Genomic DNA, 27,483 nt, shown 5'->3' on the forward strand with positions numbered 1-27,483 from the left:
TCGTAGCATCCTCTTGAGGTCTTTTAATGAGCTATGATATCTACTATTTTTCTTAAAAGTTCGAATTGTAAAAATCATACTGAGTAACTAATTGTTGTAAATTATAGTTTTTATGACTCTTTGCAACATACATGGTCAATGTTGCACATTTTACATTTCAAAAGGTCGTGTTTGCTTCTCAATTCCTATTTTGTTTCGTATATGTTTTGTTTTTATTTTGTGTGTGTAATTAATATATGTATTTTTTAAGTATTTCATATATGGAATTGATGAAAACAACCAATATCATTTTTATCTTGTTTTGTATCACACGCCCTCTATACGCCCTTAAGTAGTTAATATTTTCAGATAGCAAAGAGAAAAAATTATATTACTGTCTAAAAACCTTAAGTAAGAATAAAGCTGGAAGTTACATGTGTAGAGTTTGTGACCAAATCCAAGTTTTATTATTTGGGAGTATATCTCTAAAGCATCAACAACGCATCAAGTCCATAAAAGCTTAAAACCTTATTAATAAATTCCTTATACATATTTCAAAACGCCATAGAAACTGCAATGTATGGATATTACATTTCTACTGAAAATTTTGGAGTTGAATCACGTAAGATAATTAAATATTGTCAAATTATCCAAAAACACGTTAAAAATATTAAAAGGTTTGTAAATGACTTTATTGGTTTAAGCCTACAAACATTTATTTAATATTCAAATATCTAGACTTTATTGCATTTGTCCTCCTTTTCAATCTTGATCACACTCTTACTTTTGTTTGTGGAAAGTTGTGCAGAACTTGTATCACCTTCGGGCTCAAGAGTCGTAGCATCCTCGTGAGGTATTTTCGTAGGAGTATTATAGTTAATAGTTGAGTACTCATTGTTCTCACATATTACCGACGTAGAATCCTACAATAAAGAAAATTGTTATAAAAGTAAAATAGTAATTTTAATACTGTAAAAATTGCACTTCGTCAGAATTCTAACTTTGAAATATAACTTTCTCCTTTGCAGTGTTAAATTTGACTGATTCACAAGAGGACGTGATTTCCCCTTCATGTTCTTGCAAAATAATTTTAATGATTTAAATTTCATTTAAAAAGTAGGACTGATATATGGCAAGATTTGGGTATAAGTTGCGATTAACTACATTACCTCAACGACATTGTCAACCTCAATGAATTTGTTGATCAATTGCTCATCATTAGAAATTCTAGTAACAGTGTATTGTTCCCAATCTTGATCAAGATTATATTTAGTAATTTGAATCCTAAAATAAAATATCTTTTATTTAAAAGTGTTTTAAATTCTTCAGGAAAGGAATCACTTTTATCATCCTGCAAAATAAAATTATTTAAGTAAGTGCATAAAAATAAAATATTTCTAATGATTTCTAATTTCATCATTAATATTATTTCTCACAAATTTACCTTGGATAACTTATCTTTTAAATCAAATGTCGATACTTGAAGGATTCGGAAAACCTCTCGGTCAAACATGACAAATGTGGCACTTCCGCTCTCATCTTCTACGGTTACTTTGACAGTCTACCTATCTCTCAATTAAATAGTTTAGGCTTTAAGAAGATATTCATTTGCAAACCACGAAAAATAGCATACATTAGTTATGAATAAAAAATTTCCTTGGTGGTGCAGATTTAACATGTAAATCACATTTTGAGCACCAAAACCTTCCTCTTCCTTCGTACTCAACCTTCTTGTTACAATTTTTACATGAGTTGTAATACCAATTGGTTTTAGTTTCAATATTGACAATGATAGCTAGTGTCACGGAAGCATTCCTAATGAATTTGTAAATAAGAGTTATATTTTTCTTTTCCTAATATAAAAATATCCGACAGTTCTAATTCTTGTTATAATGACGATGATTTTCTTCACCTTACCTTAGTCCTCTCGCATATTTTCTCCAAAAACACCTTTTCAGACATTACTAAAAACTCATCGGATATGGAATGTGAATTTTGACTTGATAAATGAGTAAGTTTTGTGATTGACAATTATCCGCATTGGTGACACTGCCATTAAAATATTAGCAATTGTAATTTAGTCAGAAAGTAATAGAAACTGATCCATGAAAAAATAAAGAACGCGATCTATGTTAAAATTTTCTTCCACCATCGCACAAGCCACAAGGTTATGTTTTTGAGTTTTAAAATGTTAAAATATCACAAAAAAGAAAAAAGTTTATTGCCCATAAATTCCTTTATTTTAGCAAACTGGATTATAGCAATGACACGTTCTTCACTTTTATGATTCTTATATTTTGACATTTACTAGCTCAGCAAACTCCCCAAACAATACGCACTTCAATATGTTATTGCTATCAATGACAAATAAAAATTTAAACATGTGAACAGAATAGTAATACGAATTAGTAATTAAAAATTGAATTTAATGTAATCAACATGGAGAAAATATTATACCTTAAGTCTCTCATTTTCATCTATAACTTCCAGCTTGACTTAGCATCCTAATTTGCTTTATTTTCTTTATCGCCCATTACGATAACCTCACCAATTACATCTGAAGTCAAATATATAGTTATCGCAATAACATGTATTTCAAGATGCCCTTAGTGATGCTAATAAAAATAAAAGAAGTAAACTATACATGCTAAGAACATGTCATTCAACTCCTTCTTCAATATCGTCTCAAAAGGTACAATTTTAAACCCATGTAAGGGGAGTTTATCATCATCACTTACGACTTCGATTGTAGTTTTGTAGAAAAAGTTTATTTTGTAAGTACTGGGCCGGGTGCCGCTCTATGTTTAAATTTATTTCCGACTACTCCAAAATTAGCAATCACCCGAGTAACACCTTCTTTCAACTCTTTTTCAATTTTGTCAATGAGTGTGCTCCTAATACTGGCTAGAATCTTCGATCTCTGTAATCAAAATAAATTCATTATAAAAGATAATATACCAATTCAAAAACCGGCCAATAAAATAAAATTGTTTAAAGGTTTTAATATACCTTTTCGTCTACCAAAACGGTTTCAAGGGATCCAGGTTTTTCCGGTTGGTAATAATATGGTGCCTCCCATTCATACTCCTAATATTCACACTCTAATTTTCAGGGGTGAGATCATTGAGCATGGTTATTGGAAGAGCCATAGAACACAGAGAAATATATTGCAAGTTGCACATTTGTATGATATATGTTGTGTATTGTGTATCCATGTTTAGATTATATATTGAAGAGAATACGTAATTTTATTGCAATGATTTGCATGATATGTATAGTCCGTATGATATTTGCCGTGGTCATAAAACCGTGAGATACAAACTTGGTTAATTTGTCAAAATATGGTAAATCAAATATTTGATTCCTTCTACTATAATTTCAAAAAGAATAAAATCTTAGTCAACCTTTTCATAATTATTACGATAAATTTGTAAGGTTTGATACAATAATGGAAAGTAAAACAAAGATTTGCTATAAGTTGCCAAACTTAATATACTACGGAGTAAACTTTATCAAATCTTTTAAATTTGTCAACTTTGAAACCTTATGTAATCTTTTAGAAGATAATATACATGCTAATTAAATTAAGAAGAATCCGAAAATATATCATATAATTAAACACAACTAATTAAATTATATCACATTATTTTTGTAAGGTTTGATACAATAATGGAAAGTAAAACAAAGATTTGCTATAAGTTGCCAAACATTAATATACTACGGAATAAACGTTATCAAATCTTTTAAATTTGTCAACTTTGAAACCTTATGTAATTTTTTAGAAGATAATATACATGCTAATTAAATTAAGAAGAATCCGAAAATATATCATATAATTAAACACAACTAATTAAATTATATCGGAGAGAGGAACTTTCCTTTTAGTATAGGTATAGAAGATTCTTTAGGATTCGTTAGAGTTGTATTCCTAGTTAGTTTACAAAGTTTGACTGCAATAAGATAATTTTTTGGGGACGGATAATATAAGACATGATAAAGTTCAAAGAGAAGACTATGCTTTTGTGTAATTTTTTTTTTTCACAAAAAAAAAACAAACCTCGCATTTACCATTGTACCCTTGTTTTAATATCCTTGCCAATTTTCCATTCCCCCAATCGGCCATCGCCTTCAATTCGTCCCTTTTCCTCTCCTCAGCTCTCCTGTCCATCATCACCGCCGTCCACCGCCGTTCACCGCCGTCCACCGCCTTCCGTCCGCCCATCTGACTCCAGAAGAACTTCTTTTGGTTGCACCGGTCACTAATTCGCTTCTCTAATCATCCTATTCCTGAAAGGCTAGGTAAAATAAAAGGCTCAATGATCAGCTGCGTTGGAAGTTAATTTCTTCTCCTCAAAAAGGTAAGACTAAATCTTCACCAGATCTTTTATTCCTATCTGATTTCAATTGAATTCCCAATTTTCATTCATTACCTTGTAGAAATTGCCAATTATTTTGGGTTTTCATTAGATTGAACATTTTTTAAAGGAACTTCTTTTTGTCGAATTGTTGGTGTAAAATTTAGATGATTACAATTCTGGGTAGGGAGGAATAAAAACCGCGTTTATAATTGAAATGATGATAAGAAGAAGAGAACTATTGTTTTGCAGAATAATTTAGGTAGTTTAAGATTGTCAATTCTTACTCATTGAGTAGGATTGTAATGTCTTTGTGAAACTAGTTTCTATTGAATTACTGAAATAGTTTGGATTCTATTAAATGATTCCCATGATATTGGACTTTGTATTGTGTAATTGATCTTGTTTTTGTACAGAGAAATGGTCCACAGTGCATATGACTCGTTCGAGTTATTCAATGACTGCCCCACAAAGATTGATGCTGTTGAATCCTATGGTTCAAAGCTTCTCCTCGGCTGCAGTGATGGATCCCTTCGAATCTACGCTCCTGAATCCAGCTCTGATGCATCCCCGCCGTCTGATTATCGTTCCACCCAATTAGAGCTTCTTAAAGAACCCTACTTTCAGGAGAGAATCATAAATGGCTTTGCAAAGAGGCCAATTACTGCAATGGAAGTTTTGAGTTCAAAAGAACTCTTAATTTCTCTCTCTGAATCAATTTCAGTTCATAAGCTCTCCTCTTTTGAGACTGTTGCTGTAATTTCCAAGGCCAAAGGTGCTAATGCTTTTTCATGGGATGATTCTAGGGCCTTTTTGTGCTTTTCCAAGCAGAGAAGGGTCTATATTTTCCGGCATGATGGTACAGTTTCCACTTAGTAATCTTGTGATTGTTTAAGTAATGCATTCGAGTATTTAAATGTACACTGATGTGTTTATTTAAGTTCATAATGTAGTATGGATTTTTTTTTCTTTCTTACAATTGCATGACCAAAATAATTGAAATGCATACTCTAGATTATGGAAAGATGCTTTTTCACTTGACACGATTTTACCCTTCAACGTCAAGTGATCTTAATACTGTTCAATTATTCATGTCTCCTGTTGTTACTTCATACAAAGTAAGATTTCTTTGGCTACAACAGAAAAATTCTTATATGATGATGAACTATATAAAGATTGGAATTTATACGAAAGAACAAAAAAAAAACAGCAATAATCTGGAGGGTTCATTTTGATTATGATTTTTGCTTGTGGGCTTTCACTTGATGGTGAGTACTTGTTGGTTCTCTTTCTATTTGTATAGGAGGCCGGGGTTTTGTCGAGGTGAAAGACTATGGTGTTCCAGATACTGTGAAGTCAATGTCTTGGTGTGGTGAAAATATATGCATTGGATTTCGAAAGGAATACATGATTCTTAATTCTAGTACTGGTGCATCGTCTGAAGTGTTTTCTTCGGGGAGAATCTCCCCACCTTTGGTAGTGCCTCTTCCCTCTGGAGGATTTCTTCTTGGCAAGGTGAAGAGTGTTTCTTTTTATATATATTTTGTTTGGAGTGAACAAGGATCAAGATTTTGGGAAATAATCCTCCTGGCATCATTACTGAAATATAGTTGACATAAATAATTTGTGGGAAGGACTTTTATGTCATGAATTTCTAGAAGATGTTACTCAGTTGACGGAGGAGGATATGCTTTTAGGTGTCAATTACTTTGGTTTAGAATGATTATTGGGTGCTTACATGATTCTTGCATATATGTTGCCTGTTACTTGCAGGATAATATCGGGGTTTTTGTGGACCAACACGGGAAGCTTGGACAAGAAGGCAGGATTTGTTGGTCTGAGGCTCCCAGTCAAATTGTTATTCATGAGCCTTATGCTATAGGTCTCTTGCCTAGACATGTTGAGGTGAGCTAAGCAGCTAACTAAGCAGTGCAAAATTGAAGCTCAAGAGGAAAGCAATTTTTCTGCTTTTTCTTTGACTTATCTAATACATTAACTTATATTATATCCGACTGTTAATGCAGATACGGTCTCTTCAACAACCATTTCCACTTATACAAACTGTTGGCTTGCGGAATGTTCGGCATGTCATTCGCAGCAACGGTGCTATTCTTGTTTCACTAGAAAAATCCATCAATGGCCTTTTCCCAGTTCCTCTTGGTGCGCAGGTACTGTTTGATCCTTCTAGTACCATGCTCTATACTCAGTCTGATTAATTTAGTTTATTTTTAGTGTGATACAATAAGATGTTGATCTTATGGACCTCCCAACTTATCTAACAGTCACATCTATGTTTTAATTAATGTATTTGCCTCACCTGCTTTTAAATTCACCCTGTGCTGGATTTTACTTGAATCCTCCGAGTTTTGAATTGATGTAGTTGATTCACCATGACATACAAGCCTTTACTGCAGTTGCTTATACCAATTTGAATGTAAATCAAGAAACCATTTTCAGAAGAAAAAAAAAAGTAGCTCAAATTTGTTGCGTGCTTGAATGAATTTTAAGCCGTAAAGGAAAGACACGGTATGAATTAATATTAGATAGCATATAAGAATAGATTAAATCCTGGAAGTCACCGTTTCTGCCAGTGACTGTTGGAGTATTGGATCAGATTGCTGTGTGTGACGAGAACATCAAATTAAGGGTAGTATAGAATTTCGGCCACAAGTTCCATTAATTTTATATAGGCCAGGGTTTACCTTTTCTTCATCCTATGCAATTTATATTCAGGTTCTAATCTTATCATGGAGACAAATTTTGTGGGAATTAGCAATTTGTTGACCCACACAACTTTTTCAAATGCAGATAGTGCAATTAACAGCATCTGGCAATTTTGAGGAGGCCTTATCTTTGTGTAAACTTCTTCCACCGGAAGATTCAAGCCTTAGAGCTGCAAAGGAGAGCTCAATTCACATTAGGTAAACATTTTCTTCATGATTGTGCAGCTTATTTATTAATTCAATATCTACATAGTAAATCAGTAATGTAAGCACAGTTCATTCACGCTCCTACGTCATGTCGAGACTCGAGAGTGTGAAATCTGTAGGATAATATAGATGCATAAAGCGGAATTTCAGGAAACAATTTCCTAACATCTATCACAGGATCACATGCATAACAATAGTATAGATCAAATTAAGACGAAAGAATAATCACCTTTGTAGCGTGTTCGCCCGTTCGTATGCAAGCTTCGAAGATCGTAGAGCCCCACTTGTTGCTACTCTACTCAGTCCACAAGCACCAATTGGATCCCACGTATGCTAGTACGGAAGAGAATGATCAAAATCAGTCCCTTGCTTTGTATGGGAAGAACGGTGTTTAGAGAATGAGAGTTAGGGTTTTTGTGTTTTCCTTTTCTTTGTCGGATATTGAATATTGAATGAACTGGCAAAAGGTTTTAGACAAATTCATGGTATTGACTATGATGAAACCTTCTCACCAGTAGCCATGCTGAATTCCATTAGGATAATCCTTGCGATTGCTGTCTTTCATGACTATGAGATTTGGCAGATGGACGTCAAAACCGCTTTCTTGAATGGGTTCTTGAAAGAGGATGTGTACATGACACAACCACAAGGTTTTGAAGATCCAAACAGTCCAAGGAAAGTTTGCAAGCTTAATAAGTCCATTTATGGGCTAAAGCAAGCATCCCGGAGTTGGAACCTCAGATTTGATGAGGCAGTCAAATCTTTTGGCTTCCTCTGAAATGAAGAGGAATCTTGTATATACAAGAAGTTGAGTGGGAGTAGTATTGCTTTCCTGGTCTTGTATATGGATGACATACTTCTCATAGGAAACGACAAGACCGTGCCTGAATCAGTCAAGGAATGACTTAAAAGTTGTTTCTCTATGAAAGACCTAGGAGAAGCTGAGTACATCTTGGGAATAAGGATCCATAGAGATAGATCCTAAAGGCTGATTGGACTTAGCGAAGAGACTTATATTGATAAGGTTCTTGCAAGTTTCAAGTTAGAAAACTCCAAAAGAGGTTTCATTCCCATGCAACATGGCATATCACTTGGCAAAACTCAGTGTCCTTCGACCCCTGATGAGGTCAAGCGTATGAGTAATGTTCCTTATGCCTTTGCAATAGGATTCATTATGTATGCCATGGTACGCACTCGACCGGATGTTGCGTATGCTTTGAGTATGTGCAGCAGATACCAGTCAAACCCAGGAGAGGCGCACCGGATGGCAGCAAAGAATATCCTTAAGTACTTGCGAAGGACTAAGAATAATTTCTTAGTTTACGGTGGAGATAATGAGTTGGTTGCCACTGGATACACCGATGCAAGCTTCCAGAGTGACAAAGATGATTTCCGATCACAATCTGGTTTCATATTTTGTCTCAATGGAGGGGCTGTGAGCCGGAAGAGTTCTAAGCAGAGTACCATCGCAGATTCTACAACAGAGGCTGAGTATATTGCAGCAAGTGATGCAGCAAAAGAAGCTATTTGGATCAAAAAGTTCATTAGTGAACTTGGGTAGTTCCTAACATTGAAAATGGCATTGAGTTGTATTGTGAGAACAATGGTGCCATTTCTCAGTCCAAGGAACCCAGATCACACCAGAAATCCAAACATGTGCTCAGGAGATTCCATCTTATTCGAGAGATCGTTGAAAGAGTAGATTTGAAAGTAAGCAAGGTTCATACGGAGGATAACGTGGCTGATCCTCTGACTAAACCGCTAGCTCAACCTAAGCATGAGAGTCATACTAGGTCTATGGGGCTTAGGCATATGGGAGAATGGCTTTAGGTTGTTTACTTCATGTTTACAATTGTAAAGACATTTATTATTCCTTGAATGTTTATCAATAAAAGTTCATTCTTATTTAATTGCTTGGTTTAGTATCAAATAAAATGTCCAAATAACTTGTGTTTTCAAATAGGATTATCGAAAACGTTTTGATAATAGAACCCTATAAAGTGAACTGAAATCACAATTTATTAAAGTCCCTAGTCTAAATCACTAAATTGGATATAAGTGATTTATGTAAAGACTAGCATGTAATTAATTGATAGCGCAGTTCCATGGGCTATGGAGACATAGAGATGTCTAATTGATTATATGGATGCATATTTGATGCATTGAGACTTGACCTAACTAGATTCTAAAAGTAGAATCAAACTTCTATATTTAGTGGATTCCTTAGACATGAGTATGTCTTAATAACCATGAGACAATTAGTTTAACTTTGACGCTGTTAAACGCCGCGCCGTAAAATGAGGTTATAAAGGCAGTGTTCAGGTGGGCTAAGAATTGAGTGGGAGTTATGGTCATACAAGAGTGAATAAGTCCTCCTATTTGATAGGAATGGTGTCTGGGCCTCTTGATGAGCGAGAACTGAAAAATTGCATGGCCATGCGGAATAGGATTAAAATGTTAATCTTTATTTGAACAGTTCGAACTCGGCAATCAAGAAACAAGAATTTGAGAATAACATTGTGTTATCAAATTTTGGCATTAAGAGACTTAAGGAATTTAGCATTGCGTTCTTGTTTTCGGACAAGTGGGAGATTGAAGGAATTATGTCCTTAGACATTTCCGGCAATTACTAAATATAAATAGGAATTAATTATGAAGATAATAAGTTAATTATTTTAGTAATCATATTTGCTTGCTAGAGAATAAATGTGATTAGTAGGACAATATTGATTGAACCTACAACTAAAATATATTATTCCTATGAGGTCACACATATAAGCACTAATTGGAATGGGCCCAAAAGGCCCTATGGCAACCGGTCTATTAAGGGAAAGCATGTTGGGTTTTGTTTTGTGTTAACCTAAAACTCTCACATTATAATAGTTATGATGTCAGGGATTTAGAATTAACACAAAACAAAGCCCAACATGCTTTCCTTAATAGACCGGTTGCCATAAGGCCTTTTGGGCCCATTCCAATTAGTGCTTATATGTGTGACCTTATAGGATATATTCCAATTAGTGCTTATAGGAATGTGACCTACAATTTTTTTCTTTGCTCTTAAGCTATCTCCAAGGGTTTTTCTTGAGGCCACTATTATCTCTAAGAATCCCATTTTGGAGACTTTAAATTGTGGCACTGAAACTTTTTTAGGGTTCCAACTTCAGAAGAAAATGCTGATGCGAACTTGGGTTAATTCTATTGGACTCGCAGGGTCATATATGACCGTAGACTCTAGGATCATCGACCCAAATAAAGGGATATTCTATGCTTTGAGGCATTATGAACAAGGGTAAAAAGTGCTATGAGTTGGCTACTCGGCTTAGATTGTAATCATCCAAAATGACCTTGTCTGACCTTGTTGAAGGATATAAATCACTCTTTGAGACCCCTTTGAGGCCAAGCGGTAAATGTTGATAAATATCAACCTACTGTAGTTTCCCAATAGTTGTTTATCTTTCTACGCCACCATAATAACTCAAGGATACACACAGTATAAAGTCACTCTGCCTTTATTCGTAGTGCAGAGGGCCTCACTTTGGCTTTGCTGACGATGTCAGATTCACCTTCATTTTCTGGTTTTCTTGACCAGATTGTAACACTCATTCAGAGATTTCCTTTTCTTTTGTCTGGGTAAAAAATGAGCCTTGATAAAGAACTTGGACAACCTTCAACCAGCTTTCTTTGCTGTTAATGTTGAAACTACATGATTTGGATTCTGTTCCCTTTTCTAATATCTTTGTTTAATGCAGATATGCACATTATTTGTTTGAAAATGGTAGCTATGAGGAGGCCATGGAGCATTTTGGGGCTTCTCAAGTCGATATCACATATGTGCTTTCACTGTACCCATCTATTACTGCACCGAAGTCAACTGCGCTTACTGAGCCACAGAAGGTGATAGATTTCGGTTATGATGCTTCAGATCTCTCAAGGTGTTCGTCAGGCATATCAGATGATATGGAAGCTTCACCCAGAGCACAAAGTGACTTGGAGGAAAATGCGACTGTTGAGTCCAAGATAGTTAGCCACAATACTCTGATGGCTCTTATCAAGTTCTTGCAGAAGAAAAGGTACCATGTTATTGAAAAGGCTGCAGCAGAAGGAACAGACGAGGCCGTGTCTGACGCTTTTGGTACTAATTTCAAATCTTATGACTCCAATAGGTCAAAGAAGTCAAATAAGGTAACTCACTGTGTTTACTGTCTTTTGTTTTGAAATGTTAGACAGCATGTGGCTAATTAGGCTGTTGCCTTAAATCACATTTGATGGCTATCACAATCTTCTACAAGGTGATTGTCTTGATAAACACTTAGAGTAGTGGGTTTAGAACTTAAAAGTGCAATAACTGCCATATTAGTGATTTAATACTATCATTTTAAAATTGAAAATTTTATATAATACGAGGAATGCAATCACTTTCTTAATGTTTGTGTTCTATATGTATGCAAGTACAAGGAAAAAGTGGATTGTTCACGGGTGGTTGGAGGCCTTGATTTGATGGAAGAAGTGAATGGTTCTGTTGTTGTTGTAGTCGTAATATTTTTCACATTAGCTTCGCGTAATATCCACTTTCTCTTCTGAGTAATCGTTTTGTTAATTCAGTATTATTTACTGTTTTATTTGTACTTGGTAATTAAGGGCCGTGGCAGCATTCCCATCAGTTCAAGTGGTCGTGAGAGGGCTGCTATTCTGGACACAGCACTTTTGCAAGCTCTTATTCTGACGGGACAGTCTTCTGCTGCTATGGAACTATTGAGAGGTGTGAACTATTGTGACTTGAAGATATCTGAGGAGTTCTTGCATAAAAGAAATCAATATACTGTATTGCTTGAATTATACAAGTGCAATAGTATGCACCGCGAAGCTTTGAAGCTTTTGCTCCAACTAATAGAAGAGTCAAAATCAGAGCATTCACGACCTGAGCTCACCCAGAAGTTCACACCTGAAATGATCATTGACTATCTGAAGGTGATACTTTTATGCGCAGCTAAATATTTTTAAGATTCTTGCTCTATTTTCTCAGTGAAAGTTAATATACATTTTTTTGATGTTAGTTAATCATACACGTTAAGAACACAATTGAATTTGTATTAGAGCTTCTTTTTATGCAGCCTCTTTGTGGGACAGACCCCATGCTCGTGCTGGAATTTGCAATGCTTGTTCTTGAAAGCTGTCCAAGCCAGACTATTGAGCTCTTTCTATCAGGAAATATTCAAGCAGACTTGGTTAATTCCTATTTGAAACAGCATGCCCCAAATATGCAGGCTACTTATTTAGAACATATGCTTTCCATGAATGAAGATGGGATCTCTGGTAATCTACAGAATGAAATGGTGAGATTTTAATTTGATGCATTTGTTGCAAAGAGCTCTGTGTTTACTTTGAATAACTTGTGCTATAAACCTATCTTGGATCCATGGGGGTATGTATGCTTATTGTCCTTGACTCGTCTGCAAATACAGGTGCAAATCTATCTATCAGAGGTACTTGATTGGTATAAAGAACTGAGTTCACAACAGCAATGGGACGAGACAGCTTACTCTCCAACAAGGAAGAAATTATTGTCTGCTTTGGAGAATATTTCAGGGTACAATCCAGAAGGCCTCTTAAAGCGTCTTCCAGCTGATGCCTTGTATGAAGAAAGGGCTATGTTGTTGGGGAAACTGAATCAGCACGAACTTGCCCTTTCTCTCTATGTTCATAAGGTAATGCCATATTCTCCCCCCCTCTCTCTCTCTCTCTCAAACACGATATGCAATATGCAATTACCTTTCTTTTCCCCGACATCTATGTGTGTGTGTGTGTGTGGAAGAAAGGGGGAGGGGGGATGCCAGGGTTATTGTTGTGGGTGGAAGACAAGCACTTACACCATTATGAAGCTGTATTGCTAACTGTCCATAGTATGTGTTGATTTTACAAGTGATTTTGAGAATTTTTGGTTCTTTGAAGTTTATACAACTTTCAAGACGCAAATATTTTAACTGTATGAAAATTTTCTGCTGATATAACCCATAACTATGCATCCAAAATCTTCTAGTAGTGATGTATCAAAAAGTTTATCAGAATGAAGCTACCCACACAGTGTAAATATGTCAATTGCTTCAAGTTGTTTTAGGTGATCCTGCTAAATTTTATTTACTGAAAGGTGTTTTTGGGTGTAATTCTTGTCAGTTTGGGCAGAGCCTAATCCATTGCAGTGCTAGGCAGTAGATACGCTTTAACTATAAAGGCCTTAGGAAGACATTGTGGGCATCATGACTTAGTTTCCACCACTTGCATTATTTAATTATTGAAAACTATGGTTTACACTTGGGCTCCGTTTTGTAGGGCGTAAAACGTTTTCATGGAAAACGATTTTCCCTTTTTCAATCAGTGTACGTTGTTTGATTTGGCAAAGGATGGAAAATAATTTTCCATAACTACCTCAAAGGTGGAAAACCATTTTCCATTTGAAAGAAAAGGAAACCACTTTTCCATCTTTCCTCCCTACCTCCATCTTCCTTCTTCCCTCAATTTTCACCCATCTTCTCCCATTTTCCTTTTTCTATTGTTTCTTGTAAGAAGCAAAACAAAGGAAAACTAGTTTGTAATTGAGTTTTTCCTTGAAAAAAGTTTTCCATGAAAATTCATTTTTCACTGAAAACGTTTTAATCCTTACCCACTGAAAACCAAACGGAACCTTAATCCTTCGACTAGTTTTACATGTATATCATCTTTCTTAACCGTAGTGGTAAGCGATTGGAAAATTTCTCTCGTCCTGTTATACTTATTCACTGTATCTCTATCTTCAATTTCTGCGCAGCTTCATGTTCCTGAACTGGCTCTTTCTTACTGCGATCGAGTGTATGAGTCTCAGCTTAATCAATCTTCCAGAAAGTCTCAGAGCAATATATATCTTACTCTCCTGCAAATCTATTTGAATCCTAGAAGGTCCACAAGAAACTTTGAGAAACAAAACTATAATCTTGTCTCTACCCCTAATGCTGAAATCAAGAGGGTAAATTCCTCTGCTTCAATCAGAAGCAAAGTAGGTCGTTCAACTAGAAAAATTGCTGAAATAGAGGGTGCAGAAGACGTGCGTTTTAGCCCCAGCAATACAGACAGTGGGAAGAGTGATGGTGATGCAGATGAAGCCAACTATGAAGGGGGGTCCAACATAATGCTTGATGAGGCGCTTGATTTGTTGGGACGCAGATGGGAAAGAATCAATGGAGCACAAGCCCTGAAATTGTTACCAAGAGAAACTAAGCTAAAGGTTTGTTATTTTCTTTCAGAGTACGCCAGGAAATCTGGAAAATAGGTGTTTCTGCATATACCATGTAGGTTGCTTGATATTTGTGATGTGGCTACAATGTGTTACTAACAGGATAAGGTGATAAATCATGATGTTCTAATGAGAGCCTTGTTGGATTGTTCATTGTTGTTAGCTGGTTGCAGATAAAAGATTAATTTAGAGCAGCCATGATAGGGAAATGATGGATAATTTAGTAGTTATATTCAAGCATCAATTAAAAACTCATGATAATATTTTTATCTTACATGATGCTTTCTGTTCATGCATCTAACTTACTTTGAATCCGATCTTTTGCCTTTCTTTCCAACACATTTGAGTTGTCATTTATGAACTTCAGTTTTGTGAGATATGCAGAAAAGTAGTTGCATACATGAATTGATGCTGAATCTTTAGGAGTTTGAACAGATTCCAGGAAATGTGCTTACATGTTATGGTTGTGAACTTTATTTTGCTATTTTTCTAATGTCCGCCTCTAAATTTGTTTGTTCAGAATTTGCTTTCTTTTCTTGGACCACTATTGAGGAAATCCAGCGAAGCATATAGGAATTTTGCAGTGATCAAGAGACTCAGAGAGAGTGAGAATCTCCAGGTACGCACTTCCCTTGTACTTTCTTAAATATTCTCCCCTAAAAATTTAAGTTCAGAAAGTTACCAATAAATTCAGGTAAGTTCAACTTTACATCTAAAATAGGTTTAGATTAGTTTGGATAACTGAGAGAAAAGTGCCCTCAAAAAAAAAAAAAAAAAACTGAGAGTAAAGGAAGAATTATTTTTCTACTAATGTTCTTACTTCGTATGTTCCTTTGTAATTTGGGGTCGGTGTAAGCAGGTTAAAGATGAACTCTACAATAAGAGGAAGGCTGTTGTAAAGGTTACTGGTGACAGCATGTGTTCTCTCTGCAACAAGAAGATTGGAACGAGCGTGTTTGCAGTTTATCCGAATGGCACAACTTTAGTCCACTTTGTTTGCTTCAGGGACTCGCAGAGCATGAAGGCTGGTAGAGGCTCCCAACTAAGAAAAATATCACAGTAGAATTCAAATGTTTCTGTTTCCTTTCCTGTATCCTATTCCCCATCACATACCCAGTAATTTCGGGGCGGTTCGGGTCAGGTTTCTAGTCGGGTCGATTTTTGACAGGTCTACTCAGCAACATTCTCCATCAATAGTTCAATACCTGGTTTGAGCTCAAATTTTGTGGTAGTGAGGAATCTGTCATTCGTAATGCGTGGTGTCTTCCACAGCGAGAGATGCATGAGGAGGTATTCTGATTTCTGTTGGTGTATTAATTTTGTTTTGCTGGTTATACATGAAGTATATATGGGTACAGAGTAATTGGTGAATGTTGTTGTACTTGGTTGATTTGAGAATCTCTTAGATTCTGCCATTTTTTATACGATTTTTGTTGTAATTTTGTATAATGTAATACATGATTAAACTCTAAACACTTGATTTTAAAGAATCATGCATTTTGTTTTGCTGGTTATACTTTTGTTGGTTATACATATCACATATGGTACAGAGTAATTGGTGAGTGTTGTACTGCATGTCTGCATCTGCAAATACATGGTTGATTGAAAATCTCTTAGATTCTGCTATTTTTTATACGATTTTTGTTGTAATTTTGTATAATGCAACTCTAAACACTTGATTATGAAGAATCATGCATTTTGTTTTGCTGTTTATACTTTTGCTAGTTATACTTTTCCTGGTTATACTTTTGCTGGTTATATACATGGTACAGAGTAATTGGATACTGCATGTCTGCATCTGCAAAAACTTGGTTGATTGAGAATCTCTTAGATTCTGCTATTTTTTTAATACGATTTTTGTTGTAATTTGTATAATGTAATACATGATTTAACCCCTAAACACTTGATTATGAAGAATCATGCATTTTGGAGTGTGCCCTCTATTTCAAGGTTTACAGTTGAGTGAGGGAGTCCACTTTTGCTGAAGGAAAAACAAGAAAGTTAAACTAAAGCAAACTTTCAAACACCATTTTCCAATTTTTTCTTGGAAATTTGTTTGCCCACGAAACGGTACACGATTACACCGACTCTCTTCCCGTCAGACGGGGTATCACGGTGGATCACATCCACGTCGAAAAACTTCTTCGCCTTCTTGAAAAACGCCGCCTCTTTCTTCCACCGCTTAAGGTGGGCCATCAGAAACACCACCTCTTCCCCCACCAGAAAATACTTCAACGTATCCAACAACACCTCATAAAGGTGATCATGATACACTACATCAGACCCCAGGATAACATCGTACTCTTTCCCAACCACCTTCATTTGATCCACATTCCCCCAGCTCAGCTCCGTCGCGACAACCGCCCCACCACCGGCGGCGATAATCTCCGCATTCGCCAACACATTAAACTCAAGGTTAGGGATCACGTGAGGGAGGTCCGTGACAGTGACGTCAGCGCCAAGGATCGCGGCAGCTGTTATCCCAACAAGGCCAGTACCCGACCCGAGCTCGAGGATACGAAGGCGGCGGCGGTGGAGGATGTGGTGGCAGGGGAGGTGGGGGTGAAGGAGGTGGGTATCGAGGAGAGAAAAAAGCGTGGTGGCTGCAGGCCATAGCTGGAAGGATAGTCCCTCTGAGGGGAGTTGGCGGCTAATGATGTCGGTGTGGAGGGAATTGACATGGTGTCGCCGGAAATGTGGATCCCCGGCGGCGACTGCGGTGGTGATTGGTGGAGGAGGGAGGAGGGAAGTTAAGAGGCGGTTTTCTCCATCACTAGATTCAGTACTAGAGTGTTGAGTTTTGGGGGTTGACATTCTAGAAAATGTAGAAATAAATTTGAAGGAGAAAGTATAAGCCGCCTCCCTCCCTCCTTACTCTTCGCGGTAGTGGTATGTCGTTGTCTGAAATGAATAGATTTTCCTCAAAATAGTAGTTGTACGGATTATTAACTTATCTTATTAGGGTTGCCTCTTCATCCCTCCCTTTTTCTGTTTATGGAATGGAATTATGGAAGCTTCTAGAATTCATTTATTACTGGAGTGATTAGTAAAAGACGTAAATATTACGTGATGTATATTTTTGATTTTTTTTTTGTTATCCATTGATGTTCTTAAAATTGTAACAAGAACGGGCAACAACAATTTTTTTTCCAAAAGCCAATGAAATGTTGGAATAAGGCGGGTTTTGCGGGAACGTTTTTAGTGAAAAATAATTTAATGTATAACATTTCAAAGAAAAAACGCAATATCAAATTAGTTTAATGCAGGAGCCAAATAAACATGGTTCCGATTGATATTGATCGGGTCATTAATAGATTTCAGAATCACTGGGTCGGGTTGAAGCAGACCGAGTTATCGCAAAACGGTTTTTTATCGGGTGTCAGATCTTAATCGGGTAAATATATCCGAGTTAATTTAGGTTGAATATAATCAGATCAAATCGGGTTTTAATTCACGGGTTATTAACGGTTCAGATTCTGGACGATCAGTTTAACCCAGCGAGTTTAACGGTTCGGGTTGGGGGGTTTCACAACCCTACATACATATTGTGTGAAATGTAAAGAGTATCATGCACATTTTGCCAAGGCACACGAATATCATGTGAAAGTTTTCTTGAACATTTTTGTTCAGTTTATAAATACTGATATTTAAAGTTCATTTGAATTTTGAATTTTCTGTATTTTCTAAGAAAAACAATACTACCTCCGTTTGTGAATCAATACATTACATACACTTTTACACCATTCATGCATTGGCAAGTGAAGCAGTCAAACTAATGCTTTTATTCAGAAATAGAGGGAGTACCAAATGCCCTTGAAAGTGGATCTCTCATAGAAATAAAATGTCCAAGAAATACTTGTTGGATTCAATTTTTTACAGAACAGAAAAATCCTGCCCCAAGGAGCCAAGGGGCAGTTCAATATCTCCCTAGAAAAAGGGAGAAAGTGTGTGACAGCTAAATTAAGTCGCAAATTACGATAGTAATCAATAACCAAGTACATGGATGTCAATTAGCTTAGGTGGTAAAGTTTTGAGGGGGTGATACCCAAGACCTGAGATCGAATCAAATAAAGAACCAATAACAAATTACCATAGACCAACAAATTGCTTCAAAGTAAATTGAATCAGTACAAACTAACAGCAAAAACACCACTCTTTTCCACTCAGCTCTCTTCTATACATGATTAAGTTATTCAAGATGGAAGTAAGCAAACAAGCTTCACAAGTTTTCAATGAGTACAATGCAACAAGGCACTGAAGCCTGATGAGCGATGAGATGAGTCCGATGACTATCCTTAAACCAGTCAAAAAAATGCCTCTGAAATGCAAACCAGTCAAATGTGACAAAATTCAATACATGATTTCCTGAGGCGTCAAGTTAAACAAAGGGAGTAACTCAAACAAACAAGTTGGTATATTCTCTCTATTCCACTTTGGATCTAGAATTGGTGTCCGTACAAAAAAAATACTCAACACTGTGAGACAGCATCCACATTTAGTGGTTCTGTTGATGGTATTGCAGAAATTATGGTCTTGTGAAGGCTATTTGCAACACCTACATCACCAAACAGAACTCACAAGACATGCCTTTTCCACCTTCAAATCAGCTTATTCATTCTACCGTCTTCTTGTACCTGTAACTGTAAGATGTCATTTCTAAGATTTTTTAAACCAAATCCAAATCGAATACTTAAGCAGTGTGGGAAGGAAATCTCTCAGGGAAGTAAAAGGGATGTAATGTGGACATTTGAGGAACTACTGAAACCATCTAATGACTATATGGATTCATAATGACTGATGTCAGGTCATAAAATGAACACATACCTAATTACCTATACACACAAATATACGAACACAAATGAGGAAGGCCACGAGTGCATTAGGCGCATTATTTGACTTGCCTAGATTCAAGGAAATCAAGGAAATGTCAGTAAAATGTCTTAAATCCACTCTACACAGTTGTGTTACGAGCATACTATATGATTATTTTGCTTATTTTCTTCACTAATGGTTTGTCCCACGCCAAAAAGTTGAATAACTTTGGACATTAGGCTTGTTGATCGAGTCTTTGGGTTTCCGGAATAGTGTAAAAAGGTCAACTTTAATATGATGAACTTAACATTCACAACATTCTAAACAAGTGTAAATGTTTTGGCAAGTGCAGGTCTTCAACCAGGCCTAGAACTTAAACCGTCGTGACAGACTCTAAAGTGGATCAGATTACCAGTCATTTGATCAGTGTTAATTCAGTAATAAATGTTAATGATTGAAAGTTGCAGGTGATGTGTTCTAAGCTCAAAAGCCATATAAATTTATCCATTTGAACCATATCCATTACTTTTGGATTGTAATAGACTAAAAAAACACTAAGAACAGCGACAACACAGTTTATTTACTATGAAGAGGCAGAAGGTCAAATGCAGGGATATTGTAAGTAGCATATGATATTCTAAATTCTATACTTCTATTGCTAGGGGTAAGGCTGCGGACATCTACCCATCCTTACCCTGCCCAAGGCAAGAATTTCCTCGGAGGCATTCAAATTATGTTGAAAGAAATGCGAGTGTTCACACAAAAATCACAAACTTTCAAGCAAAAGCCAACATATCTGCAGCAACACGGTTTTTTACATAACAGGTTTATCACAATATTAAAATTTTAATTTCATCTTGCCCATGGTTCATCAAGTAAAATGCAGTAAAAAGAAAAAGGCCACCTTGCCAATAAAGAAAGACGCCTCCTGCTAGTATAACACTATAACTACAACACCAGATCAAGTATTGTAGATTTTGACAATACAAGTAAGCAACCAAGACCAAAGGACCCAATATGAAACAAGAAAATGAAGCTATAGTCGGATGGCGGGATGAGGTCACGCACTGACGCACATACAACATAATCACAATACATCCAATTCTTAAGATTCTAACAACCATCTGAATATAAAGAGAGGTGATTGGGCAACTTCCCTCAAAAACATGTCAACCAAATCAATATTTTGTTTCATGCAAAGCTTGCATCGAATAAAATAATTCACAATCCGTAACTAAAAACTGACTGTATTAGCAAAGGAACCCTACTAAGCACAGCTTCAGGCTACAGAGTAGGGGCACGAACATGAACTTATGGAGAACTTGTGAGTTATGACTAAAAATCTATAGAAAAAGCATCAAACACACTCACCAAAATTCATTAAAAGCAAATCAATATTTTGTTTGATGCAAAGCCTACATCGAATAAAATAATTCACCATCCCTAACTTAAAAAACTGAATGTATTATCAAAGGAATTAAGGAACCCTACTAAGAACAGCTACAGGTTACACAGCAGGGCACAAAGATGTATTTCTGGAGAACTTGTAAGTTATAACTAAAAATTTATAGAAAAAAGCATCAAACACACTCATCAAAAAATTCATTAAAAGCACTTTATCATAAGTTAAACTTACAACTTTCGGAACTTCAGCTGCGAGTAGTGCGTGTGGACCAATCATAGTTCATCACAACCTTCCCCGCTTCCAGTTTGTCACTCGCTAATATATAAGTGAGTGGTGCACGATCAACCATGTTCACATTCTTGGACGACTTCCCACCTGACTTGTCATTCAGAAGAGCTGCCTTGGCAAGCCCCACAGGCTCATCATGGACAAAACTCAACCAAGGTACAGCTGCTTTACGCTTGAGTTTATGATCCCAAAGACTACTATCTTTCCTCCACCTTTGTACATCAGAAACAGAAAACTTTCTCTCATCTTCACTGACTTTCTCTCCATTCTTTGAAGAAAACACAGCTGGTTTTGCCCCGGATACAGCTGCTCGGGGGATATTAGTTAAAGACTCTCCTTTTCCACGTTTAGAGGCAAAAGCAGAAACAAACACATCCTTCACACTACTCATTTTTCCCCCAACATTCTTATTGAATACATTACTACGCAGGAGTCCAGGAGCTAAACAAGCTAACGGGAACTGACCAATTACTTTTGTAGTGATAGGTTCAGTGAACTTTTGTGGAGGAGAGAAGTCTTTATCACCATCCCTTTGATTGCTTGGATGCACACCCTCGATCCATCGAACTAAAGCAAGATTAGAGGAGCGATTGGGATCATACTCTATCCTCTCTACCACACCCATAGATGAAGTGCTCCTCTTTAGATCGACTTTACGCTGCAATCTCTTCGCCCCACCCCCTCGGTGGTAGATCGTAATACGGCCCGCAGAATTACGCCCTTGTCGAAATCAAAGCACCCACAATCAATTTAGACATGACCTCACTACTCACAGTAACAACAAGCATTGATCGAACCCAAACATTAAATCAAAGAACAAGACCAACATTACAATGAACATCTTAAATTGATACCCAAATCATTTGAAGAAAATTTGAAGAGGACTAAGCATAAAATTTGAAGGGAAAAAAAACCCAAATAATTCTACCTCAATATAAGATAAAACCAAGATTAAAATGAACATATATAACAAGTCAATAAGCATTGATCGAACCCAACAGTAAATAAAAAGAACAAGACTAGGGTACTAAGCATAAAACTTGAAGGGGAAAAAACTCAAATAATTTCTAACTCATTTAAGATAAAACCGACATTAACATGAACATAAATTAACATCTTTATTGATTAAAAAAATAAATCTAAAACCGCAAAAGTAAGGAGATGGCAAGAAATTTACCAGCAGTTGATCCTCCTTGGGATACTAATAGCTTCTTAAAGGGCTTCATACTGTTCCACTTCATGATTTCTCAATTTTAGCTGAAGAATCAGAATAAACAAAATGGGGGATAATAAGAAAAGTAGAGTTATAGTTGCTATGATGAAGGGTTTAACAAAAACGATGAATTCACGATTTTAAACAAAAACAAATAAATTGTGTAAATGAAATCTATAATACCTGAAGTTTCTGATATAGGATTGATTTCAGGTGTCGCCGACTCGCCGGAGGTTATATCGCCGACGGAATGCAGGACAAGAGAGAGAAGAACCCTGAAACGGGAAGAGTGAGTGGGAAAGAAAACCTATTTACACTAATATAAACCTGGTCCATGCTAACTTAGCGTGGACCAAGGCAACAGAGTAATTTTTATGGGTAACATATGTAACTGTCATGTGACAGTTATTTTGTAATTTTAAATAGTAACTATATCCGTATTACAGTAACTATGTGTTTTAAAGAGTTACTATGTGTTTTGAAGAGTTTTAATGCGATTTGTGTCTAGCCCACTTTATATACGTTTTAAACTTTTTTATTTTTCAAAATTTCAGATCTACATTCTGTTCATTCTCTTTCATTTTCTCTCTCTTCATTTTCTCTCTATGCTTTTCAAAATTTAGCCCAAATTTCTAGGTTTTGTTCGATTTTTTTCGTAATTATCTTATAATTCTTATGATTGGATCTATTTGACGAGGAAAAATTGGAGGAAGTAGTAGATCAAGAAGGAGGTTCGTCGTTGCCGAAATCGAAACGAAGAATTTGCGCTCGCCTACAAATCTTCGCAAGAATTTTTAGAGATCACATCTCGGTTTGTTGTTTTTTAAAGAATTTTAAGTCTATTTTTATTTAAAATTGAAAATATTTGTTGTTTTGAAGAAATTAATGTTTGTGTTTTACCGAAGTATCGTTTTCACTTCGCGAATTCGATCAGTGACTTCACGATTTTAAATAGTAACTATATGAGTAATACAGTAACTATATGGTTTAAAGAGGTACTATGTAATTTTAATGGTTACTATATGTGACAACAGTTACTATATTATTTTAATGGTTACTATATGTGTACAACAGTTACTATATGTGTACAATAGTTATTATTTTGTTGAGTGATTCGAAATGTTTGTTGTTTTGTAAAAATTAGGGTTAGTATATATATGTGTTTCACATAGTTAGTATATAAATGATATAGTCACCTTTAATTTATGTTGCGAATTAGTGTTTTTAATAGTCACTGGAATGTTCGTTGTGTGTTTATGTTAGTAGTAGTTTTTAGAGTAACTATACTTTTTTTTAAAAGTTACTATAACTTTAAAACAGTAACTATGTGTTTAAAATAGTCACTATATTTTTTAGAAAGTTATTATAAGTTTAAAACAGTAACTATGTCTTTAAGATAGTTATTATGTTATGAACAGTTTATAGTGACTTTTTGATAAATAATAGTTACTATACGATTACATTATGTACTATGTTTTTTAGAGAATGTATTTGTCCGCTTCTTAGATAGTGACTATATGATTATAATGGTTACTATATGTGTTCAATAGTTAATACATTTTAATAATAGTCACTATATGTTTTATATAGTTACTATATGGTTTATATAGTTATTATATATTTGATATTTGTATAAGAAAATAATACGAAGTATCAATCACATGTTATTCCAGGTCCTAAAGTTGCACTATCTAGTGACGAATCTCCAAAAATACTTTACAATATCATTTGTATAAGAAGAAATAATGCCTTAAATTTAGAAAAAAAGAGACAAAGGCTGTGAACTTTAAGAATTGATGCAGCAAAGCACAAGAGGTAGAAATAGTGTTTGTTGTTTGGGTGAAATTAGGGTTAGTATTTCATATATATAGTTAGTATATAAATGATATAGTTACCTTTAATTTATGTTGTGAAATAATGTTTTTAATAGTCATTGAAATATTCATTGTGTTTATGTTAGTAGTAGTTTTTAGAGTAACTATATTTTTTTAAAAATTACTATAACTTTAAAACAGTAACTATGTGTTTAAAATAGTTACTATATTTTTTAGAAAGTTATTATAAATTTAAAACAATAACTATGTGTTTAAGATAGTTAATATGTTATGAACAGTTTATAGTGACTTTTTGATAAATAATAGTTACTATACGATTACATTATGTAATATGTTATTTCGAGTATATTTTTGTTTGCTTCTTAGATAGTGACTATATGATTATAATGGTTACTATATTTGTGCAATAGTTACTATATTATAATAATAGTCACTATATGTTAAGGTAGTTGTTGTGTAATTATAATGGTTACTATATGTGTACAATAGTTACTATATTATTATATTAGTTACTATATGATTGAAATAGGTACTATGTTTATTTTATCATAATGTGTTACCATATGTTTATTTTATTCTATAGTTACTATATTATTTATATAGTTACTATATGTTTGAAATAGATATTATGTTTATTTGATCATGACTTGTTACCATATGTTTATTTTCTTTAATAGTTATTGTACGTTTTATATAGTTACTATATTTTTGAAATAAGTACTATGTTAGTTTATTATGTTATGTGCATGTTTTTATGTTATTCTATATTTTTTAATGATATAGTTACTGTATTATGGATAGAGTTACTATATTATTATCATCACATCAACTATGTCTGCAACTCTGTGACTAAATTACCATTAATAATATTTATAGGTATTATATCTTGTATTATAGTAACTATATGTTTGGTATAGTTTTTTGTGTATATTATAATGTTCTTTTTATGTTCTTTGTTGTCTTCTATGTTATTAGTAATAAGAGTTCCTATGTTATGATCACAACAACTATATGATCATAACAATAACTATATCTACAACCTTGCTCGTATATGACTATCATTAATATTAAGAGTTACTATATCATGTATAATAGTAACTATATATTTTTAATAGTTATTATCTTATCATTATGTTCTTTTTATGATCTTTCTTTGTACTCCATGTTATTATTAATAAAAGTGACTATATTATTTTGACAGTAACTATATGACTATAACAATAACAATAACCATATATGCAATTCTGCAAGTATTTTACCATCGTTAATTGTAAGAGTTACTACATGATGCATAATAGAAACTACACGTTTTACATAGTTACTATGTTCTTTTTTCATATTTAAATGTTAAATTATTAACTTAGTTTAAATATTTTTGATTCAGAAATACAAATATGACAGAAATACAAATATGATGCACCTAGAATTGAAATCGTGCAAAGAATAAATTCTGCAAGGAAAACAAAAGCAGGAGGAGAAGAAGAAAATCCTAACAACAATGGAAACCAAGAACGTGGTAGAGGAAGGACATGATGTGTTGGTGGAAAAAAGAGACGTGGTCCACGTGGACGTATCGATTATTATTTTTTAGTTCAAAAAACATTTGAGTTTAACATGGTTTATTTAATAGATGCAAAGAATTAGAATGTCGTAGCTAAAACAACTAACCAAGTAGTTAATGTTTTCTTTATTATTGTTCAAGAGTTATAATTACTGTTACTTTTGATATAGTTACTCTTTTATATTTAAGTAATTATGTGATATATAATAGAAAAAATTACTATATGACCTCTAAACCATCTATATCATATTGTTAATTTTTATAATATAGTAATTGTTTTACAGCTAAAGTTATTTTTCTATATAATATAGTTAATCTTTGGATAGAATAATTGTTCTCATCGAAATTACTATATTATTATTATTATTATTATTATTTATTTCATAGTTACTATTCTGAAAATATAGTTACTTTACGGAACCTATAGTTTCTACTTATAATTTACTCTTTTTGTCTGCAAGAATGAATATATAGTAGTAATTGTTTTACAGTTAAAATTACTTTTCTATATGATATAGTTACTCTTATGATAGAATAGTTATTCTTATCATTATTATGTTTATAGTTATTATTCTGGAGATATAGTTACTTTACAAAACCTACAGTTTCTATAATTTACTCACTGTTAAAATTACCTAATTACCCTGGTCCATGGTAATCTTATGGTGGACCGGGTCCATGCAAGTGGAATTGAAGAAAACCCCTCAATTGACGTCTTGACGACGACATTAAACGCATCGTTTGCTATTTGATGGGCCTTATTCTTTGGTCTCCTTAATTTAACAATTTTTATGGTAGAGCCCATTGTTTTTATGGTAAGAACTCGGTTAGTGTTCGCGCAATTCAAATTTAACCCCACACACAAAAAAAAAAAAACCGTGAGCCATTAAATCGATGGGAACGCCGCGAGTTTTTTTTTTGACAAAAGGACAACAAATGAACGAACAAACAAACTACAAAACCTAAAACCGATAGCTCAGAAGATGACGTCTACGAGCCGAAACAGCCAGATCATGCGCAGGTTGAATCATAGCACGAGAAACCTTCCGAAGAGACCACTGAAGCGAACGAAGAAGCAAACGAAGATCCCTAACCAGCCACAGAACCTGAATAGGGGGAACGCAAGAAGACAAGAGTAACGTAACCAGGAGAGCGAGTCTGAACATAGTAGAATCCATAGAGCATCATGAACATACAACTAAAGTTGTATACTTTGTACGGAGTATAGTTTGAAGGTTGTTAAAATGAGATGAAAATGTATAGTTTATTGTAAGGAAATAACCAGTGAATGTTTTTCTATCGATTTGCTCTTTGCAAGCCCGACCCTAGGCATAGGCGAGGAGTGCGCCCTCCTAGGACCCAAGTCCGAAAGGTTTTCTAACCGAACCACTACAGTTTTGTACATGTAACAAAATACGCGCGTATGTAAATGATATGGTAGCATGGCGTAGTGGTTGTTGCTACAAAGCTGCATGTTTGCATCGTGGGTTCGAGCTTCAATTGCAGATATTTTTTAGCTTTTACTTTCTTTGTGTTTTTTTAAAATGGAAATTTCTTTTTATTTTTTACTCCCTCCGTCCCTGAATACTTGACCTGTTTTCCTTATCCGACCGTCCCTTAACACTTGACCTGTTTCTAAAAATGGAAATATTCTAACAATATTATATTATTTCTCACTCCGCCCCTATTAACACACCTACCCCCTACTCCATACAAAAAATAATTAAAAATTCAACCCCTACTCTCCCCAACCCCACCCCTTTACACATTTTCCACTAACTACATTAAAATAATACCCCACTATCAACTACTACCTATTAAATTAAATAAGTTAATTC

At 34.8% G+C, this 27,483-nt stretch overlaps 3 protein-coding genes across 5 annotated transcripts; 1 reads left to right on the top strand and 2 right to left on the bottom strand.

Moving 5' to 3' along the window:
• The first annotated feature begins 4,014 nt into the window (after positions 1 to 4,014).
• LOC110788659 (vacuolar sorting protein 39) lies at positions 4,015 to 16,045 on the top strand. Its single transcript, XM_021993303.2, has 13 exons — positions 4,015 to 4,337; positions 4,751 to 5,193; positions 5,638 to 5,849; positions 6,108 to 6,239; positions 6,359 to 6,502; positions 7,143 to 7,255; positions 11,017 to 11,449; positions 11,906 to 12,235; positions 12,379 to 12,600; positions 12,730 to 12,972; positions 14,070 to 14,522; positions 15,052 to 15,150; positions 15,391 to 16,045. Exons 2-13 carry the CDS (start codon positions 4,755 to 4,757, stop codon positions 15,592 to 15,594), a joined length of 3,024 nt encoding a protein of 1,007 aa, XP_021848995.1. The 5' UTR covers positions 4,015 to 4,337; positions 4,751 to 4,754; the 3' UTR covers positions 15,595 to 16,045.
• Positions 16,046 to 16,363: 318 nt separating this feature from the next.
• Positions 16,364 to 17,485, bottom strand: LOC110788623 (uncharacterized). The gene has a single exon (XM_021993257.2). It carries the CDS (start codon positions 17,343 to 17,345, stop codon positions 16,551 to 16,553), a length of 795 nt encoding a protein of 264 aa, XP_021848949.1. The 5' UTR covers positions 17,346 to 17,485; the 3' UTR covers positions 16,364 to 16,550.
• Positions 17,486 to 18,599: 1,114 nt separating this feature from the next.
• LOC110788658 (60S ribosomal protein L2, mitochondrial) lies at positions 18,600 to 26,365 on the bottom strand. Of its 3 annotated transcripts, XR_008931273.1 has the most exons (6): positions 26,347 to 26,365; positions 22,433 to 22,556; positions 22,214 to 22,293; positions 20,980 to 21,756; positions 19,356 to 19,432; positions 18,600 to 19,171 (listed from the first exon to the last, which is right to left on the bottom strand). XR_008931273.1 is itself a non-coding variant. In XM_021993302.2 (5 exons), exons 3-4 carry the CDS (start codon positions 22,275 to 22,277, stop codon positions 20,993 to 20,995), a joined length of 828 nt encoding a protein of 275 aa, XP_021848994.1. In that variant the 5' UTR covers positions 22,278 to 22,293; positions 22,433 to 22,556; positions 26,347 to 26,364; the 3' UTR covers positions 18,600 to 19,171; positions 20,980 to 20,992. The 3 variants fall into 3 exon arrangements, 2 of the variants coding, with proteins under 2 accessions (XP_021848994.1, XP_021848993.1); XM_021993302.2 differs by lacking the exon at positions 19,356 to 19,432 and having other exon boundaries at positions 26,347 to 26,364; XM_021993301.2 differs by lacking the exons at positions 19,356 to 19,432; positions 26,347 to 26,365 and having other exon boundaries at positions 18,600 to 19,165; positions 22,433 to 22,562.
• Between the last annotated feature and the right edge of the window lie 1,118 nt (positions 26,366 to 27,483).

Source organism: Spinacia oleracea, chromosome 3, assembly GCF_020520425.1.
Source record: "Spinacia oleracea cultivar Varoflay chromosome 3, BTI_SOV_V1, whole genome shotgun sequence".
Classification (NCBI taxonomy): domain Eukaryota; kingdom Viridiplantae; phylum Streptophyta; class Magnoliopsida; order Caryophyllales; family Amaranthaceae; genus Spinacia; species Spinacia oleracea.